A 20,247-nucleotide genomic window follows, 5' to 3' on the forward strand; every position below is an offset into this window, starting at 1 on the left:
GTTTAATTTGGTGGTTCTGGGTGTTGTAGTTTCTCTGTTTACTTTAAGGTAAAAACAGTCAGAACACATTTATATATATAGATTACATCTTCAGCTGAATCCATCCCATAGGGCTGTTGTAAGGATAAAATCGGTAACTCTAATAATCATTACCCCGGTACAGAGACTAAACTATTGGCGACAGTCAGTTGAAAATGAAAACGAAATCCTAGTCACTGAACTATTGTTTTAGCTGGTGGGAGGTTCATACTCTCAAACATTTCACAGATTCAAACTAGGACACTTGTGGCAAAATCAAAGTGTGGCAAAGATGGCAAACATTTTTAATCCGGAAGGACATACGAGCTATGAGAGGCTATAGTAGTTTACTTTTGCTTGAGTACAAAGCAAGATTCTCCCTCCTCCCCTTCTCCCAATTGAATTGAGTGCAAACTACTTTTGAGTTTGAAATTATTTGCAGCAATTGAAGTAAGTTGAAGACAAAGGAGGAAAGTGAGGAGAGGAGAAACTGGTGCATTTTAAAGCAGTTGAAAAAATGGGAAGGCTAAAGATTAAATGATGCTGTCCCTGCCAAACTGGAATGGTTTAAGAATATTTGCTACAATTCTTTAGTTGTCCATGCAGAAATAAGTCCTAATGAGTTCAATTATTTCTATTCCACATATCTTTATCAGATTTGGCCTAAAGCATCTTGGTTTTCTACCAGAAACATTTCAGTATTTCAAAATTAGGAACAGACTTGTGTGGAAGTTTTACTATTCTTCATGATTAGTTCTATTATTATTGTCTACCCCTTTCATCTGTCCCTGCTCAGTGCCTTTTGTCTTTCTTCATGCATGCTTGCTCTTCAATTTTTGTTTCATCAGCAGATACAGATAATTCTGGATCTAGGTTGTTCGCTGAATGCCATTAATACAATTAGTAGGTAGACCCAATATATCAATCCCAGGATCCCTCTCAAAAATAATTATTTAATTGGAGGTCACACCGCTAATGATTACCCTCTATTAAAACATGTTATTGTTAACAGGATTGCTTCCATAATTATTCCTAAAATGAGGGTATACTAATGACTGGGAAATCAGATCAGCAAGATTCCTTCAAGTATGTATTACTCTAGAGCAGTGGTTCTCAACCTGTGGGTCCCCAGATGTTATGGCCTTTAACACCCAGAAATCCAAACATACATACTGGCTGGGATTTCTGGGAGTTATAGGCCAAAACACCTTGGGACCCACAAGTTGAGAACCACTGCTCTAGAGCCTATCATTTTTCATTGTGCATTTTTGTATGTGTCTTCAAGTCGCCACCTGACTTCTAATAACTTTATGAAATTCATAGTTCCTTATGAAGGGAATTCTCAGTTAGATTTTGTCAGTTCCTTCCTCTTAAATATAGCCTACAGCACCTGGGACTCATTCCAATATCAGATGGGATCTGATGCTTTTAGGGTATTTAGGGGTAAAATCATCATAGGCTACTACTTGTGGCTAAGTATTATTGTCTTCCAAGGGTAGAGTCTGGCAATGGGTCTGTAAGTGACTGTAGAGACCAACTTTGGATCTGCATGGGGTGAAATATCCAGCACACAATTCAAGGTAGCTTGTTTGCATAAACTCTTTCTCACTAGCACACTTGTCTTACTGAATTGCCTGTATCTTACCTTTGATAGGTCATAGCCAATATATTACATAGCTCAAGCTTCCACTTTGAAGAATTCATGGAGTATCCATTAAGTACACATAAAAGAAGCATTTTTTGGAAGGATAGACAATGTCCAAGACAGAAAACATTTATAGCACACCAAACGTTGGTTCTTATGCTCCTTAGCATAGCATCAGGATACTTGAAGGAAGACCTACTTTTACCTGAGCCTATCTAAATCCTGAGATTCATCTGATGAGAATGCCTCTGCTATCAGGTCATGGCTGAGAATGCCAAGCTTTGTTGTTAGAATTTTCCAAAAAAGCTGTTACTTTCTTCTGATCCTCATCTTCACCACAAAGTTTTCATACCTTCTAACATTGATTACCCTTTTAAAAACCAGGTACATGCAATTTAGGGTTACTATATGTACTATTTCCCCCAGACATGTCCTCTTTTTCAGAACTAACATTTATGTCTGGATGCATTTTCTGAATGTCAGACATTTTTAAACTGTCCACTTCTGCTTGTCTTCTTTCTCACCAATGCCTCCTCCCATTGTTATCACCCATCAAGAACGCTGTGAGGAGGACAACTGTGGCTTCAAACAAAACACAGTATGTATTCTTAGAGAAGCCAAAAGCATTTAAAGGCCAACTTCCATTGGTCAAGGCATGTTATGAGATATTTTTTATATTGTTTTAATTGTTTTACAGTAAAACCCCGCTTGTCCGAGCCCCGCTCGTCCGAGCCTCCGTGCAATCCGAGCGGGTGAACAGGGAGGGCTGCAAAGGCCCTCCCCGTTCACCTGCTCGCTGGTGTGCATGTTGCTAGGTAGATAGCAAGCTACCTAGCAACACATACGGGGCGCTCGCCCCTTGGGAGGTGCCCCCTGGGTGTTACTAGGTAGCTTGCTATCTACCTAGCAACACGCACAACTGGCTCCTTCACCACGCCAGGTGCCGGTGCTGCCAGCCCCTGGCGTGATGAAGGAGCCAAGGCATGGGCGGGTGGGTGAATGAGGGCTTTTGCAGCCCTCCCCCTTCACCCACTCAATGGCTGGCCCAAACGCCCGCTGAATGGAGAAGTTTCCTCTCCATTCGGCTGATGCTTGGACCCAGAGAAGCGACAAGCTCCCCTGGATCCAAACCTCGGCCATGGAGGCTTCCCCTCCGTTCGGCTGCAGCCTGGATTCAGGGGAGCTTGCAGCTCCTCTGGATCCAAACCGCCTCTGAACGGAGAGGCTTCCCCTCCGTTCAGCCGCAGCCTGGATTCAGGGGAGCTTGCAGCTCCTCTGGATCCAAACCGCCTCTGAACGGAGAGGCTTCCCCTCCATTCGGCCGCAGCCTGGATTCAGGGGAGCTTGCAGCTCCTCTGGATCCAAACCGCGTCTGAACGGAAAGGCTTCCCCTCTGTTCGAGCGCAGCCTGGGTTCAGGGGAGCTTGCAGCTCCTCTGAATCCAGGCTGCGTCCCAACTGAGAGGTTTCCCCTCCGTTCGGACACAGCCTGGATTCAGGGGAGATTGCAGCTCCTCTGGATCCCGGCTGCGTCCCAATGTAGAGGTTTCCCCTCCGTTCGGACGCAGCCTGGATTCAGGGGAGCTTGCAGCTCCTCTGGATCCAAACCGCGTCTGGAGAGGCTTTCCCTCCATTCGGATGCAGCCTGGATTCAGGGGAGCTTGCAGCTCCTCTGGATCCAAACCACGGGCGAACTGAGAGGAAGCCTGGTAATCCGTGTGATCCGGGTTGACTGAGCGGAGGTCCGCCCGTTTAACTTGGACTACCGGGGTTCTACTGTAATTGGATTTTCATTGCTACGTTTTAATTATGTGTAGGCATCAAATTGTTGCCAATTGTGTACGCCACCCTGAGTCGCTTCAGGTAAGAAGGGCGGGATATAAATGTTGGAAATAAATAAATATTTGATAGATAGTGATCATGTTCCTTTCTCCATCCTGCAGAAATTTCTTAGAGGTTTAAAGCTATGGCAATGCATTCGGATACAAGGAAGCTTGAAGTGTCCCAATTTCCATTTTAATATACCGTAAGTAATGTGACAGGCAAGTGAAACCGGTTTTATTCATCAAATGTAATCACATTGAGTCAAAGTATTGTATGTTTAAAGTAGCAATCCTATACATACTTGAGGAGTAGGTTCTGTTGAGTTTATTGGCCAGTCATTTATAAGATGGTACTCCAAGTTGTGCCCCTGTGAAAACAGAGGGCCTAATGTATTGTAGAAGATTGTGGCTGCTCGTGCTCAATATATGAAAATAACAGAATGAAACGAACCTTCAGAAACAATTTTGAAATATTTGACAATAAAAAATGAATATTGACAAATATTTCTTGATCAGTATTGTCACTTGCACTTGTTTGCTCCAAAAGCACAGGACTTAAGACCATGCAATAGCTCCTCTTGCTGGTAGTCACACTATTTTCACATTTTGCTGTTCTGACACCCCCCCCCCCCCCTCCCGGAAAATCTGGTCTCAACAGATCTTGTAGACATAGCGAATACAGGATTTTGAGTCTGAGGAAGCAAACTACATCAACATGACAAAGGCACAATTAGTGGATGGTATGACAGAAGGGTGAGATGGGGCTGGGGAATTATTGAGGTTGCACTCCCCCTAAGTGTGGCGTAATGCCAGATACTAAAGGGGCAAGGTGAAGGTCTGGAGTAAAACAAGCTTTGATGTTAGGGTGCATCTCCATGCCTTCAGTAAACAACACAATAAAGATTAAGCTGGGAAAGGATGGGATCCACCTGCAGCTGTTATTATTGCAGCAATGTGTGCCTGCCTATAAGTAGGCAAGGTAAACAGCAGATGCCTAAAAATGAAAACTGATACTGAGCAAGCATGATAAGCAAAGAAGGAGAGCAGATAGACATACACCAGCTACTCACAGGATGTTAAAAGAAGCAACATTCGACTACCAAAACATGATAAAAGTGAAGGCTGCTGAAAGATAAGTCACTCTAGAATCTAGATGAATTTCAAAAGAAGCCTTCAAGTTGTATCTAGAAAATTCAATCGTTTTTGTTTATTTATGCAAGACATACCTGACCTCGTCGTTTCATTTTAAGTGTGTATTTCTACCTCTAGCAAAAATTTCATAAGTATTTTTGTTTCAGTACATGACAACCAGATTAATAATCAACAGTGGTATGATAGAATGTAATTTAATGGTTTTAAAATGCTTCTATTGACTTTCAGTTTGTTTCTATTCTGGATGCTCATTTGTCTTGATAAATCTTTATACATCTGAAAGATTAGCTATTTTATATGAACATACGTTATGTTATGCATCAGAAACTCAAATGCCACTAAAGAAAGGGTCTTTTAAGGGCAGCACTCCAATTATACAATGTGCTGTGCAGACCTAGTGCCTGGCAAGCACCTTTCTTATCAATATTGCATTTTTTGTAAAAGAACCCAATTTTAATGGATATTTCTGCTTTTCCTGTTTTATCACATTGCTTTTAACATGTTCTGTTTTTCAGTTGTGATAGTTTTGTTCTGCTATTTGCTTAGGTACTATTCAGTCTGAAGTCTTTTTACTTTCCTGACTCAGTGCTAATGCATAAGTCACATAAGCATTAGTACCACAAGCTTTCATTTTCTATAAGCTCCCTCTATTCTTACAGGAGACAATGAAGGTAGCTTACTCTTGCACCTCAACCAAATGGTATCAATATTATTTTGGTGTGCAAGAATACTTCCTCTTACAGTTTGGCTTCTGCACCTAAGAAGGGAGTTGTACAATTCAAGAAGTAACTTTAAGGAGTTACAGGGTTTTCATACTTTTTATATACTACCAGAAAATGAACAGGAGTGCCACCTGCAGTCACATTTTACTGAACTGAAAATTCATCTCATGACTTATACGCCATACAAATGCACAAGAGCACATTTTTCTTTTATGCAATGACATCAAGAGTAATAATGAAGCAACATGTCAATTATTATCAGCTCACACCAGGGACTGTTCCATCTCCTACAGTGATTTATTATGTCAAACAAGAGAAAAACAGTGATGCAAAAGTAGGCTTGATAGCACGCATATCTATTTTCAGAGATAATTTTGCTTGTTAGATAAACAGTAGTTTACAACGGGTCACCAGTATCTGTCACGATTTGGTTCCAGGGTCCCTCCGTGGATACTAAAATATGGATGCTCAAGTCCCATCATATGCAACGGCGTAGTGAAATGGCATCTCTTATATAAAATGGCAAAAAGTGAGTTTGCTTGTTGGATTTTTCTGTTTTTACTCTGCCTTTCTTCCATGAGCACAAATAAAAGTCTTACTGGGCTTGCTATCAAATCACTAACCAACCAGCATGTTGCATCCTCCACCACGAACATTAGCTAATATGCTCTTTCCTCACACTGGGAACTTTTCGATGATGCAGACTAGCAATGCTGTTATAGGGTAGCAACTATAGTTACAAGCCAGTAATCAAAATCACTATGCATTCAAAATACCAGAATCTGGGAAATAGCAGTCCAATTCATGCGGTCATGCCAGTGCAAATGCAAGTGCCATTTAGGCTAGGCATCCCATTATTTGTTCTGCATCCACAGTATATGCTTAAACTACACAGGCAGTTCCAAGACTAGGATGGGTAATTCTCTCAGTGAAAGTAAAAGCTGGAAAGTATGTCAATAAATTAATGTGCAATTTCTTCAGTAAGACCAGTTCCAATTGCCTTTTCATGTATCATCTGCTTGGGATACACTGTGCTGGCCCACTGGCTTCCATTCCACCTTAATCACCATACACTCTATGTTTCTAATCAGTAATCTGAGTATAATTAAAAACAATTCTTGTAATGCACTTTATTTACATATTTATCAAAAAGAAAAAATGTACACATCGGGGAATGCTACAGTGTGTTAATAATGGTTCGGCTACGAAGCTGCTGGACATACTCCTTAGCTTGATCAAAGCCAGTCTTTGGTGGTTCTGGAGGCGGAGGTGGACCTTCTACTAATTTCACAAAGTAATGACACTTGACTTTGTCCATAATGCCAAAAAAACCTTTTCCATGATAGCGGATCCTTTTCAGGTAGTGGCCTTTTCCAGAGAAAGATTCAGCTGGGAAAACATAAATGAGAACAAAGTAGTTAGAATCATGGTTGGATCTTCAACATGTTAGCAAGATGTATAGCCTGCGGTATGCCTTTGAGTTATGTGAATATTCCTACCAAAAAAACCCAAAATGATTCAGAATCCAAATTTGCTATCTAAACTGCTGGCAAGGTGTGTGGCTATAATATGTGACTAAATTGCAGTGTGAGTCCAGGAGATAGGATCAATCACTTACTCTTCAGATATGCATGAAGCTATACTTTCACTTTTAAAAGAACCCTGTCAAGGACAGAACGCCACAAGATTCAAAGTAACAGAGTTTATTAGATTACAGAACTCAAAAATGCCCGTAAAACACAAGGGCCAGGCAGTTTTTGCCTTTAGGAGCAAAAAGGGGCAAAAGTAAATGTTCAAAAGATAAACCGGATTAAACCGGAGTTTAATCCGGGTAAAAACAAACTGCTTGCTTCAGCCTGGGTATAAACGAAACGAAAGCCAAGGAACAAAAGATACAAAGAATGCAACTAATTGGCAGCAGATTCCTCTCTGCTGCCAACACTGTGCTTAGAGTAACTTGCGTCGCTCCCCCACACACACAGCAGACAGGATCTCCAACACGAGTAAATCAGCCAAGGATTGTAGCAGTTGAGTAGACCAGTTCCGTTCCGTAGATCAAAGCCAGAAGCAGACGTTTGTAGTTTTTCCAAGTCCAAGAAGGGGGGAAGACAAGCCGTGGTCAGTTCAGTCCGAGTTCTCAAAGCAGGAGATGGCGTCCGTCAAGAAGACGACGGAAGGTCAAGCTAATAAGAGTAAGCACAGGTTTGCACAAACAAATGCCCACACAATCCCTCCCGCCGTCTGACCCTGGATTCCAATCAACTTACGTCACAGCACAGGAAAGCACACAAGTCTTCAGGGAAGCGTCCCACACACACACGGATCCCAAGCGTTTGCCCAGATTACCTTGCCCAACGCAATTTGCAATTGCTCTCAAGCCCCATTTTATGCCAGTTACAAATCTTCATCACTGTCAGCTGTCCTCCTTAACCCGGGCGTTTCCTCATCACTTTCCTCGTCAGAGCTGGAACACCTCTGACTACGCCCAACAGCATCTCCAGCTGTGGATCCCGTCCCATCCCTCCAGCTAAACCATGGGTCTAATCCTGAAGGTCCCCATTCATCTTCTGTCCCATCATGGCCAGTGGCACCCACTTCCTCCCTTACCCGAGTCCAATCCATCTCATCCTCCTCTGAGCTAACCAGCCCCTCCTCCATTCTCTCCGTAAACCCTTCGAAAGACTCCTCGTCAGATGGTGCTGCAAATATGTCTCGCAGTCTTTTTCTCTCTCGCTCCTCGAGAGTATCTGACTCTCGAGGAGTCTTACGCCCACGTCTGTCAGTAACAGAGCCATGAGGCTCAATCATAACACTATCCCCTCTCACAAAGGCCTCCTCCCCCGATGGCGGAGAAGTGGCAGTGATACCCTCCGCTATAGCACCACGACGACTAGAGGTATCAAGTTTCAACAGCGAACGATGAAAGACTGGATGGACCTTTAAACTAGACGGTAAACGCAAACGAAACGCAACAGAAGAAATCTTTTTAACGATAGGAAAGGGACCCAAATACCGAGGCGCAAACTTTCCCCCAGCCTGTTTAATATGTTTGGAAGATAACCACACCAAATCCCCTTCTTCCAACTCCTCCCCTGCCTGCCTGTGGCGGTCAGCCTGAGTCTTTTGCGTTGCCTTAGCTTCCAACAGTAAGCGACGGGCAACATCATGCAATGCAGCCATTTCCGAAGAGCGGTACACAGGGTCCGAAGAGACCACATTGGTCGACGGCGCCACACCTCCCCGTGGGTGAAAACCATAAGTTAGCTCAAATGGCGTATGCTGACTAGACGTGTGCACCGCATTGTTGTAAGCAAATTCCGCCACCGGTAACCACTTTACCCAAGCCGTGGGTTGATCTAAACAAAAACAACGCAGATACTGCTCTAAGAGCCCATTAACCCGTTCCGACTGTCCATCCGTTTGCGGATGGAAAGCTGAAGACACGTTTAACTTAGTCCCCAAACACTCATGGAAGTGTTTCCAAAAGCGTGACACAAATTGCGGAGCCCTATCCGAAATAATCACCTCGGGTGCTCCGTGCAAACGATAGATGTGCTTTGTAAATAGTAAGGCCAACGTAGGGGCCGCCGGAATGGTTGAACAAGGAATAAAATGAGCCAGTTTACTAAATAAATCCACCACCACCCAAATACAAGTATAACCCCCAGACTTAGGCAAATCTGAAATAAAATCCATGGAAATGATTTGCCATGGCCTCTCCGGAACAGGTAAAGACGATAACAACCCTCTAGGGCGCCCAACAGGCGTCTTACTCTGCTGACAAACGGCGCAGCTGTCACAAAAGCGCAGAATGTCTTGCCGCATCTTTGGCCACCAGTAGCTCCTGGTGATAAGCTGTACGGTCTTGAACCTGCCAAAGTGCCCAGCCATGGGTTCGTCATGGTGGGCTCTAATCACCTCCAACCTGAGGGTCCCTACTGGTACGTAAACCTGCCCCCTACGCACCAATACCCCGTCTTGATCCTGGAGATGCGGCAGTATGGTACGGTTACCTGCAGAGAGCAGCATCAGTTGCTCCTGAGTCCACACATCATCCTTCTGAGCCTCAAGGATCTGGTCATGTAACCCAAGCTCATTATCTACAACACACAGAGAGGCAGTAGGCAAGATGGTCTGACATACTACCTGCTCATTGGTCTTAAATTCCGGCTTGCGGGATAAAGCATCGGCCCGCAAGTTTGCCTTCCCCTCCACGAACTGCACCTTGAAGTTAAACCTGGAGAAAAACAAAGCCCAGCGGATTTGACGCTGGTTTAACTTCTTTGCTGTTTGCAAGTGTTCTAAGTTCTTGTGATCAGATCTGACCACGATCTGGTGCCGTGCCCCTTCAAGCCAGTGCCGCCACACCTCAAACGCCACCTTAATCGCCAACAACTCCTTCTCCCATATGGTATAGTTCTGCTCGAAGGGTGTTAGTTGCCGCGAGTAAAATCCACAGGGACGCAAGGTCCCTGAGGAATCCTTCTGAGACAATACAGCCCCCAACGCGTAGCTAGAAGCGTCCGCTTCTACCACGAACGGTCTGTCAACATCAGGATGGGTTAGTATGTTGTCCGATTGAAAACTAGACTTTAGTTGTAGAAACGCCTCGTGAGCTTCCCGCCCCCACACAAATGGCTGTTTCTTGCGCAGAAGCTGCGTCAAAGGTACCGTGAGCTTTGCAAAATTCGGAATAAACTCCCGGTAGTAATTAGCGAAACCCAAGAACCTTTGTACATCCTTCTTAGTCTTCAGCTCCTGCCATGAGTTGACGGCGTCAACCTTATGTGGGTCCATTTTAAGTTCCCTACCTGACACTACATGACCTAGGAACTCCACTTCAGGCACATGAAAGACGCACTTGGAAGCCTTGGCGAAAAGCCCATTAGCCCGCAGTCGGTGCAGAACCTGCTTGACATGTTGACGATGTTCTTTCTCGTCCTTAGAAAAAATCAAGATATCATCCAAATAAATCACTAAAAATTGGTCAATTAGGTCCCTGAACACATCGTTCATGAACCTCTGAAATACCGCAGGAGCATTACAAAGCCCAAAAGGCATGACTCGGAACTCGTGGCATCCGAAACACGTGTTAAATGCCGTCTTCCATTCATCCCCTTCCCGTATACGGATTAAGTTATAGGCCCCCCGCAGGTCAAGCTTGGTAAAGACCTTAGCCCCTTGCACCCTTGATAACAGTTCCGAGATTAAAGGGAGCGGGTACCTATCCCGAATGGTGTATTTGTTTAGGATTCGATAGTCACAGACCAGCCTAAGTTCCCCAGTCTTTTTGGCTACAAAGAATACTGGTGCCGCAGTTGGCGAACTAGATGGGCGAATAAACCCCTTGGCTAAATTTTCATCTAGAAACTCCCGCAAAGCTTGCCTTTCCGGTACAGTCAAGGCATACAGCCTCCCTGCTGGCAGTTTCGCACCTTCTGCCAACTTGATGGCGCAATCATATGGCCTGTGCGGTGGTAATTTGTCCGCTTCTCTTTTACAAAATACATCAGAGAACTCCCCATACTCAGCAGGCACTCCCTCCATATCAGAATGAGTAACATTTAGAGTGCAACAATCCTGCCTCTTTAAGATCACTTTACGTGTTGCCCAATCTACTTGTGGGTTTACTACAGCTAGCCAATCCATCCCCAGGATCACATCATATCTAGGCAAGCTCGTAATATCCCACACAAACGTTCCCGTTACTCCCTGCACCTCCCACGTTACTGCTGAGGTTTCATGGTTAACCACCCCAGTCTCCAGCAGTCTCCCATCTGCTCCTTCCACCCACACGTCGCATGCCTTACGCACTCTAGGAATGCCATGCTTCTTAGCAAACTCAATATCTACATAGGAGACCGTAGCCCCTGAGTCCAGCAGTGCCAAAGTAGAAACAAGTTCCCTTCCCCCAACAGATAATGTAATGGGTACGAAAACATGCTTCCTCCCCTCAGTTGACTGCTTGAGGAGCCCTAGTGCGTTGGACTCACGTCGCACTAGGGCTGGCCTTTTCCCGAAAGCTGGGAAGGTTTCACATTACAATTTTTGGCAAAATGCCCAGCATTCCCACAGTACAAACACAAGCCCAGCTGCCTCCTACGGCTCTTTTCCTCTGTAGACAGCTTTTTAAAGACCCCAAGCTCCATGGGCTCTTCCCCCATCACCACAGGTGCCCTGGTTACATGCATGGGTGGCGCACACATTGCTTTTGAGTGTTTACGAGCCTCGAACCTTGCGTCTAAACGCAGCACCTTAGCTACTAAGGCGTCCCAGCTTTCAGCCGGCTCCAAGCGTGCTAATTCATCCTGGAGCATATCACTTAACCCGGCAGTAAATAAAAGCATGAATGCATTTTCCCCCCAATCCAGCTGGTGGCGATACAGGTTAAACTTATTTAAGTAATCCAAAACAGTCCCCTTTCCCTGTTTCAACCGATACAGAGCCCACCCAGCGTTCTCCGTGCGGAGAGGATCCCCAAAAGTATCAGTTAACAACTTTTTGAAATTATTCAAATTGTCCTTGACTGGGTCATTTCCCAAAATTAAATTAGTGGCCCATTGTCCTGCGGGACCGGTCAACAAACTCAAAATAAAGGCCACCTTGCTAGTGTCTGTAGGAAAAGCATGAGCACTGAGCTGAGAAAAATAAAGCTCCACTTGTGCCAAAAAGGTTGGCAACTTGCACCTGGTTCCGTCAAAGCGTTCAGGAGTCAAAACATGTCCTTTCACAGCCTGAGCTGTTTGGCTAACGGTAAAAACCGTTTGCAATTGGTCTACTTTGGCCCTTAACTCATCCATCGTCTTCCTGACGGGTTTATTGCTGCAATAAACTTTTTATGGGCGTTGGGCAATCTGTCAAGGACAGAACGCCACAAGATTCAAAGTAACAGAGTTTATTAGATTACAGAACTCAAAAATGCCCGTAAAACACAAGGGCCAGGCAGTTTTTGCCTTTAGGAGCAAAAAGGGGCAAAAGTAAATGTTCAAAAGATAAACCGGATTAAACCGGAGTTTAATCCGGGTAAAAACAAACTGCTTGCTTCAGCCTGGGTATAAACGAAACGAAAGCCAAGGAACAAAAGATACAAAGAATGCAACTAATTGGCAGCAGATTCCTCTCTGCTGCCAACACTGTGCTTAGAGTAACTTGCGTCGCTCCCCCACACACACACAGCAGACAGGATCTCCAACACGAGTAAATCAGCCAAGGATTGTAGCAGTTGAGTAGACCAGTTCCGTTCCGTAGATCAAAGCCAGAAGCAGACGTTTGTAGTTTTTCCAAGTCCAAGAAGGGGGGAAGACAAGCCGTGGTCAGTTCAGTCCGAGTTCTCAAAGCAGGAGATGGCGTCCGTCAAGAAGACGACGGAAGGTCAAGCTAATAAGAGTAAGCACAGGTTTGCACAAACAAATGCCCACACAATCCCTCCCGCCGTCTGACCCTGGATTCCAATCAACTTACGTCACAGCACAGGAAAGCACACAAGTCTTCAGGAAAGCGTCCCACACACACACGGATCCCAAGCGTTTGCCCAGATTACCTTGCCCAACGCAATTTGCAATTGCTCTCAAGCCCCATTTTATGCCAGTTACAAATCTTCATCACTGTCAGCTGTCCTCCTTAACCCGGGCGTTTCCTCATCACTTTCCTCGTCAGAGCTGGAACACCTCTGACTACGCCCAACAGCATCTCCAGCTGTGGATCCCGTCCCATCCCTCCAGCTAAACCATGGGTCTAATCCTGAAGGTCCCCATTCATCTTCTGTCCCATCATGGCCAGTGGCACCCACTTCCTCCCTTACCCGAGTCCAATCCATCTCATCCTCCTCTGAGCTAACCAGCCCCTCCTCCATTCTCTCCGTAAACCCTTCGAAAGACTCCTCGTCAGATGGTGCTGCAAATATGTCTCGCAGTCTTTTTCTCTCTCGCTCCTCGAGAGTATCTGACTCTCGAGGAGTCTTACGCCCACGTCTGTCAGTAACAGAGCCATGAGGCTCAATCATAACAAACCCAATGTCACAAAATCAAAACAAGTAGACATGGATCTCCATTTAGAAAGGTATATCTATCAAGACATGACATATCCGACAGAACAGCAACTGGAAGGAGAAAAAAGAGCTTCTGATCTGGCTTTTATGAAAGGGTTTATTGTTGGCATCACTCTGCTGCCACTGACAGCCTGTCTCAGAAGCAAAATGTTCTGTAAAGCAACTATCAGGTAAATATTCTTTGCTTCCAGTTTTTGGGAACATGTGTACGAAAACTTAAAATGTATTGCAAGCAATCAACAAATCAACCACAAATTTTGGAAAGACAATGTGTGTGTGCCTGTCTGCAAAAGACATGTCAGATGTTCAAGGGTGTGGTGTAGTGGTTAAGATACTGAACTGGGATATGGAAGATTCGAGTAAGTTATAAAAAAAAACTGAAGGTCTTTAACCAGACCATGGTTAGTGCTCCATTAGAGAAGTGTATATTAAATTAATAAATAATCAAGTAATAAATAATTTGTTTTAAATGTCTCTGGATTTTGAATATTTGTACTGTTAATATATCCTTTATTCTAGTTGGTATTTTACATTGCTTTTAAGGAAACGTTCATACCGTTAAACTAGTGTTTTCTTTGTTTTTAATCTGCCTTGACATCTCCAGAGAAAAAAGAAATGGTTTCAGTAAATCACCCATAAGATCCACTTAATCTGGCAACAGAGCAAAATGGAAGTTACTACCATTAACCAACAATATCCCATTTGTGAGGATTTCACCTAAAACAGGACATGACAATATGTAGCCCTCCAGAGATTGTCAGATTGCAAGTTCCATTAACCCTAACAAATATAGCCAACAGTAAAGGATGATGGGTATCTAGGAGATCACATTTTTTTCTAATACTATAATCGGGTAAGACCCCTCACTGCCTTTTCAAGTATTTCCACAGAAAACATAATTCAACCAAACTGGTCAGTCACTTCTGTCCAGAATTTCCACTTGAGGAGCTATGAATCATTGGGAAGTGACATTTTATTTTTCCCTTTGGTAGAAGCTATTTCTACACTGCTTTTTGTCATCATAAGTTTAAAAGAGAAATGATCTTTCTGTGGCAAAAGCTATAAAGCAGAAAGTTAAAAGGATCAATTTGATATGGAGGTCAGAAGTCTATATCTAAATGCCAGATCTAAATGCACTTGATTTAGAACCTTTTTACCTCAATTAAATCTTGACAGATGACAATTTGCTGGAAAGTGAAGTGTAAACTGCTGGCTAACCTGTCATAGCAAAATGAGTAACAAACAACTGAAATGGGCCAATGGTGAAAAATGGGTTTATGATTTCTAAGTCTTATACAGAATCACACATTTTTCATGTATAAGACTGCTGGGGTAAATAAGGTCAAAGCAAACATTACTGGAAGTGCTCAAGTTGCAAAATGCAGGTTAAATTGCTTTTTATAATAAACCTTTTTCTGCAGTTGACAGTAAATTAAGTTGCACTTGGAATACTTCATTGTTACAGTTCCAGACATCTCACTACTAGGAAATTAAAGGCCAATTTTTCAATTAACTCTGCTATATGCTGAAGTAATATATTCTTCCTGTGATTCTGTACTTTAACTTAAACAGCATTTAAGCTGGATGTATTCAGTATTGCTTGTGAGGTTTTGTTTACATTAGATGAATGCACGCATTTTTTCAAGATCCCATGTCTTTTTATGTAAGTTTCCAGAAAAATTAATCAGGAAACTGTTTATACTCCAAATCAATTGGATCTGAGTCAGCAGGGTTAACTGAAAAATAGGGACCTTTTATTTTTAAAAAATGCCATATTGATTTTTAATGTTGCATAAATATTTCAAAGGTGTTCCTAATAAAAAGCTTGGGTTAGGGAAAAATTTAAAGAAGCAGCTTTATAAAGCAATTCTAAACAAGTATTCTCAGAAATAAAACATATTGACCTCAAACAGGGCTCACATACAGATCCAGGAAAAAAGGGTTAATGTAATTAATGTTTTATTTTCAAATAAAATTCAAAAGATTCTCACCCTGGTTGCCAGAATTTAAGTCCTGCATCTCTTCCTTGACATATAATGCCACTCCACCCCCTCTCCTGTTTAATCTATTTCTCTGTTAAGGGGTAAGGGGTAAGTTATACGCCTTCAATACTACATTGCAATTACAGGACTCATCCCACCAGGTATCAGTTATGCCTATTACATCGTAGCTGTTTTATTGTGCTAAAAGTTTCAGTTCACCTTGTTTATTTCCCCTGCTCTGTGCATTAAGTGTAGAGACATCTAAAGCCACGGGACATTCCTCCTAGCTGGTTGAAATTATTGTCCTCAAGCTGCTTGGTATTTGTTCTGTTTGTTCAACCCTTGATAAACTACTGTTCCCAAGAACATTGTCACCCTCCCCACACAACTCAGTTTAAATCCCATCTGATCAGATTTGTGAACATGCCATCTTCATGGAAATGCAGGCCCATCACTTAAAGTTCTAAACTGGCTCATACTATTACTATTTTAGATTGTCATCAGTTTTCTATAACAATAAACAAACAATTTACCAATGTGTAAGTTGGATTTGAACTCTACATTACATTTTCTCACTGCCATTTCTTGTGCTTCCAGAAGGACCTACAATAAAATATAAAAATTGTATCAAGTCAATGATATCAAGCTTTTAATCTCAGAGTTCTGTAATAGCTCCTCATATTTATATAAAGTGAAGGACTGCATCTATTTTAAGGAGAGGACCTGCATATAGAAACCTTTTTTAATCTTTCATACCACAGAACTAAGTCATATTTTGTTCAACTTATCTTTAGCATATAGATTTATTGTCTTATTCAAACTCTCTTCTAAGTACATATATTCTCCCCTCTTAATCCCTAACCAATAACTATGTCAGATGGGGATAAAGGAAGCTGAAGTTCAAAACACCAACATCAGGTTGAGGAAGAATGTTATAAAAACCAGCCATATTCCTCCTTTCTTCACTTCAGTTCCACATCTCTGCCACCTACTGTTGGTCCCTGTCTCTGCCACCTAGAAAAGCAAATGCTTTTCATGTCACTTTCTTCATTGCCCCACTTTCTGTGGTTGTATCGTTTGACCATTTTCACATTAACTGTTGTAAGATTTATTCCATCTGAAAGATCAATTTCTGATTAGTTTCCGTTGCCTCAATTCTTCTGTTATTCCTTTCTTCTGATATTTTTTTCATTCCATTACTTAGGTTGCATCCTTCAACTTCTTTGTCTCAAGGTTTTCTGTTTGTTTATTCCCTGCTCAACTTTTCTCTATGTCAGATTTTCATCCTAGTCAAACTGACTTTTCTCTGCTGACACAAGGAAGCACCAACTATATATTTCTCATTTTGTGCCACCATTGAAAATCCCAGAGGCTACATTTTCCAGGTCCAAAATTTGTTTGGCGAAGATGCCTTGTCTCCTACATTATCTTTCTTATCAGTTTTACCTCCACTTCATAATTTTTTTTCTGGCCTCCAAACAATTTTCAAGTACAAATTTAATGTTTATTTATATACTGTTTAATGCAAAGATTCAAGTTTCAGTGATAAACTTATACAGATGTATCTTACATCCAGCTCAGCAAACATTTTTAAGTCCAAAAAGAAAATGTGCAAGTAATGACTCAGGCCCAAAACAGATTAGAAACTACCGCCTTTAAGATAATCCTGCCTGCTTTCTAAACACAAGGACAGGCTCTTCCTGCAGTTCTATCTAGAATGGAAGCATGTTTAGATGGGACAAGAAAAAGGGCCTTCTCAATGGCTATGTACCAGTTAAGGGCAGCTTTCCCATAATAAGTGCAGTTGATCCCTACATTCATGCTTTTCACCAGTTCCAGAAAACCATTTTTAATGCAAAGCTTTCTGGCAAACTTTTGAGGCATATATATTCATATTTTATTCATATTCATATTTTTGTTTTAACTGCTCATTCTTAATTTTTTTTATAAAACATATCTCTTATATAAAAGTGCAACACTAAGAGAAGGCATGAGGAATGTGTGATATAGAAGAGATCTGCATTTATTTAAATAAGACTTCTAAATAGTTTGTGCACATGCTTAGCAGATAGAAAAACAAATTCTACAAATAATTGACAACATACCTCTTTGATTACCTTTGCTCCTTTTTTATCATTGAATTCCAACTGAGCTAGTGCCTCATCAATGGTCATTCCACGTATCTTAAATGAAAACAGAAAACAAGAAGTGCAAACAAGTGACATTTGTTTAGTGACACAAAACTCAGACTGAACATCAATTTACAATGACAAATATGCTACAGTTTACATAGCTGCAAAATAATCTTGTAGCAACTTAGGGACTGAGAGAACAAAGCTGGTAGCCTAAAATTTCATAGACTAGGTCAATTCCTAAGATTTATGTATTTATTTATTTATTTATTTACAACATTTCTGCCCTGCCTTTCTCATCTGAGGGGGCTCAAGGCCACTTACAGAAGTTGGCAAAATTCAATGCCCAAAATACAATCACTAAAATCAAAACAACACATTCAAATCAATTAACAATACTATACATTATAAACTTAAAAGCATACATATATTTAAATCCATTAATCCGGAGCCTCATAAGTAAACCTTAGTTCAGACCATGTTGGATCATTATGCTTATTCATTAAATGCTTATTCATTAATAGCCATGTCTTTAGAGCTTTTCTGAAGCCCAGAAGAGTTGGGGCCTTCCGAATATTACTAGGGAGGGTGTTCCATAGCCGAGGAGCCACCACCAAGAAGGTACTGTTCCTCGTTCCCACCAGCCGTGCTTGCGAGGCTGGTGGGACCAAGAGCAGGGCCTCTCCAGACAATCTTAGGGTTCTTGATGGCTCATAGGAGGAGATCCGTTCGGACAGGTAAGTTTGGCCAGAACTATTTGATGTAATGTAATAATAATAATAATAATGATATGTAATAACAACAACTTTATTTTTGTATCCCGCCACCACCTCCCTAAAGGGACTGGGGGCGGTTTACACACAGTACCAAGTACCTAAAAACAGAACATAAAATAAAACACAATTTAAAATACACAAAATACCAGTTATTAATCAACAAAATGATTCTGGAGAACTGTAAAAGCCAAAAAACTAATCTTCACATGACATGGATTGACTACAGAAAGGTCTCTGACTCACTCTCACACTGCTGGATCATTAAGTGCCTGGACGCCATCGGGATTTGTAAAAACGTTGGCACGTTTATTGAAAATATGATGGAGCACTGGAAAACTGAACTGTTTGTTGGAAATGAAAACTACAGACTTGTCAACATCAGAAGAGGAATTTTCCAGGGAGAGTCATTGTCTCCACTGGTTTTCATTATTGCCATGATCCCTCTGTCAACAATATTACAAAAAAAACAAACCTTGGCTATCAAACATCTAAGAAATCTCACAAAATTTCACATCTGATGTACATGGATGACCTGAAACTGTACGGGAAAACTTAAACTGAAATCGAGTCTCTAACACTGTCTGAATCTTTAGAGTTGATATCAGCATGGAGTTTGGTCTGGAAAAATGTTCAACAGTAGCACTGAAGAAGGGAAAAATAATTGAAAGTGAGGGCATAAATCTACGTAATGGCCAAACCATAAAGTGTCACCAGCCAGAGGCCTATAAATATCTGAGCATACTACAGCTGAATAACGTCAAACATCAAAATGTAAAAACGGTGGTCAGCGAAGAATACACTCAAAGGGTTAGAAATATTCTCAAAAGCAAGCTCAATGGAGACACACCATCAAGGCCATAAACACCTGTCATAAGATATACTGCTGGCATTATAAATTGGACACAGGCAGAACTGGACATAGGCATCACTGAAACCTGGTGGGACGATTCCTATCACTGGAATGTAGCTATTGAGGGCTATAACCTCTTTCACAGAAACAGAACAAAGGGGAAAGGAGGGGGAGTAGCCATATATGTCAAAAACATTTACGCTGCAGAAGAGATGCAAGACTGCAATTTGGGAAACCAGCTTGAAAGCATCTGGATAAGAATCAAGGGGACCGGGATTCAAAAAGATTTGTCCTGGCTGTCTACTACAGACCTCCAAGCTAGGAGGAAGAACTCGATGAAGTCTTCTGTCAGCAATTGACCAAACAGTATATAGTAGTCATGGGCGATTTCAACTATCCCATCAAGACAATCCCACAAGTCAAACTTGAATCAACTTGGAGGCACAATATAATTATACAGAAGTCTGTCAAAAAGAAATATACAGTATACATAAAGAGAAACTTTTGGGACTCTGTGTTATGGTTGAGCCTTATGGCTCCAATACTGGGAGACGTGGTCGTAAGACTCCTTGAGAGTCAGATTCTCTTGAGGAGCGAGAGAGGAAACGGCTGTGGGACTTATTTGCAGAACCAACTGACGAAGACTCCTTTGAGGGTTTTACCGAGGGAATGGAGGAAGAGGTGGTTAGCTCAGAGGAGGATGACATGGAATGGACTCGTGTGAGGGAGGATTTGGATGTTCCTGGTAATGATAGCATGGGAAGCGACTGGCGGGTTGCAGGATTGGACCCGTGGACGAGTTGGAGGGATGGGACGGGATCCACAGCTGGGGATGCTGTGGGGCATAGTCAAAGATGTTTTAGCTCTGATGAGGATGATGATGAGGCACCTGGAATTAGGGTAACAGCTGATAGCGATGAGGAGTTGGAAACTGGCATATAATGGGGTCTTGAATCCAGGGCTAATTGCGTTGGGCAAGGTAATCTGGACGAACGCTTGGGCTCTTGTTGGGAATTTCCTGAAGACGGGTGTGTTTCGTTTGCTGAATACGTAAGTTACCAAGGACACTGGGCATAGACGGCGGGAGGAACTGTGTGGGCT

General features: G+C 42.3%; 1 protein-coding gene across 3 annotated transcripts in view; it reads right to left on the bottom strand.

The window, feature by feature from the left end:
• Positions 1–5,632: 5,632 nt before the first annotated feature.
• The window catches only part of mrpl22 (mitochondrial ribosomal protein L22), a 33,271-nt gene continuing 18,656 nt past the window's right edge, over positions 5,633–20,247 (bottom strand). For all 3 annotated transcript variants that reach the window (XM_008114783.3, XM_062970256.1, XM_062970255.1), the window contains 3 exons: positions 17,494–17,571; positions 15,922–15,991; positions 5,633–6,748 (listed from right to left, as the gene is read on the bottom strand). In XM_008114783.3, the coding sequence (XP_008112990.1) occupies positions 6,537–6,748; positions 15,922–15,991; positions 17,494–17,571 (360 nt within the window). In that variant the 3' untranslated portion in view covers positions 5,633–6,536. The remainder of the gene's footprint in view (positions 6,749–15,921; positions 15,992–17,493; positions 17,572–20,247) is intronic.

This window comes from Anolis carolinensis, chromosome 2, assembly GCF_035594765.1.
Source record: "Anolis carolinensis isolate JA03-04 chromosome 2, rAnoCar3.1.pri, whole genome shotgun sequence".
NCBI lineage: Eukaryota > Metazoa > Chordata > Lepidosauria > Squamata > Dactyloidae > Anolis > Anolis carolinensis.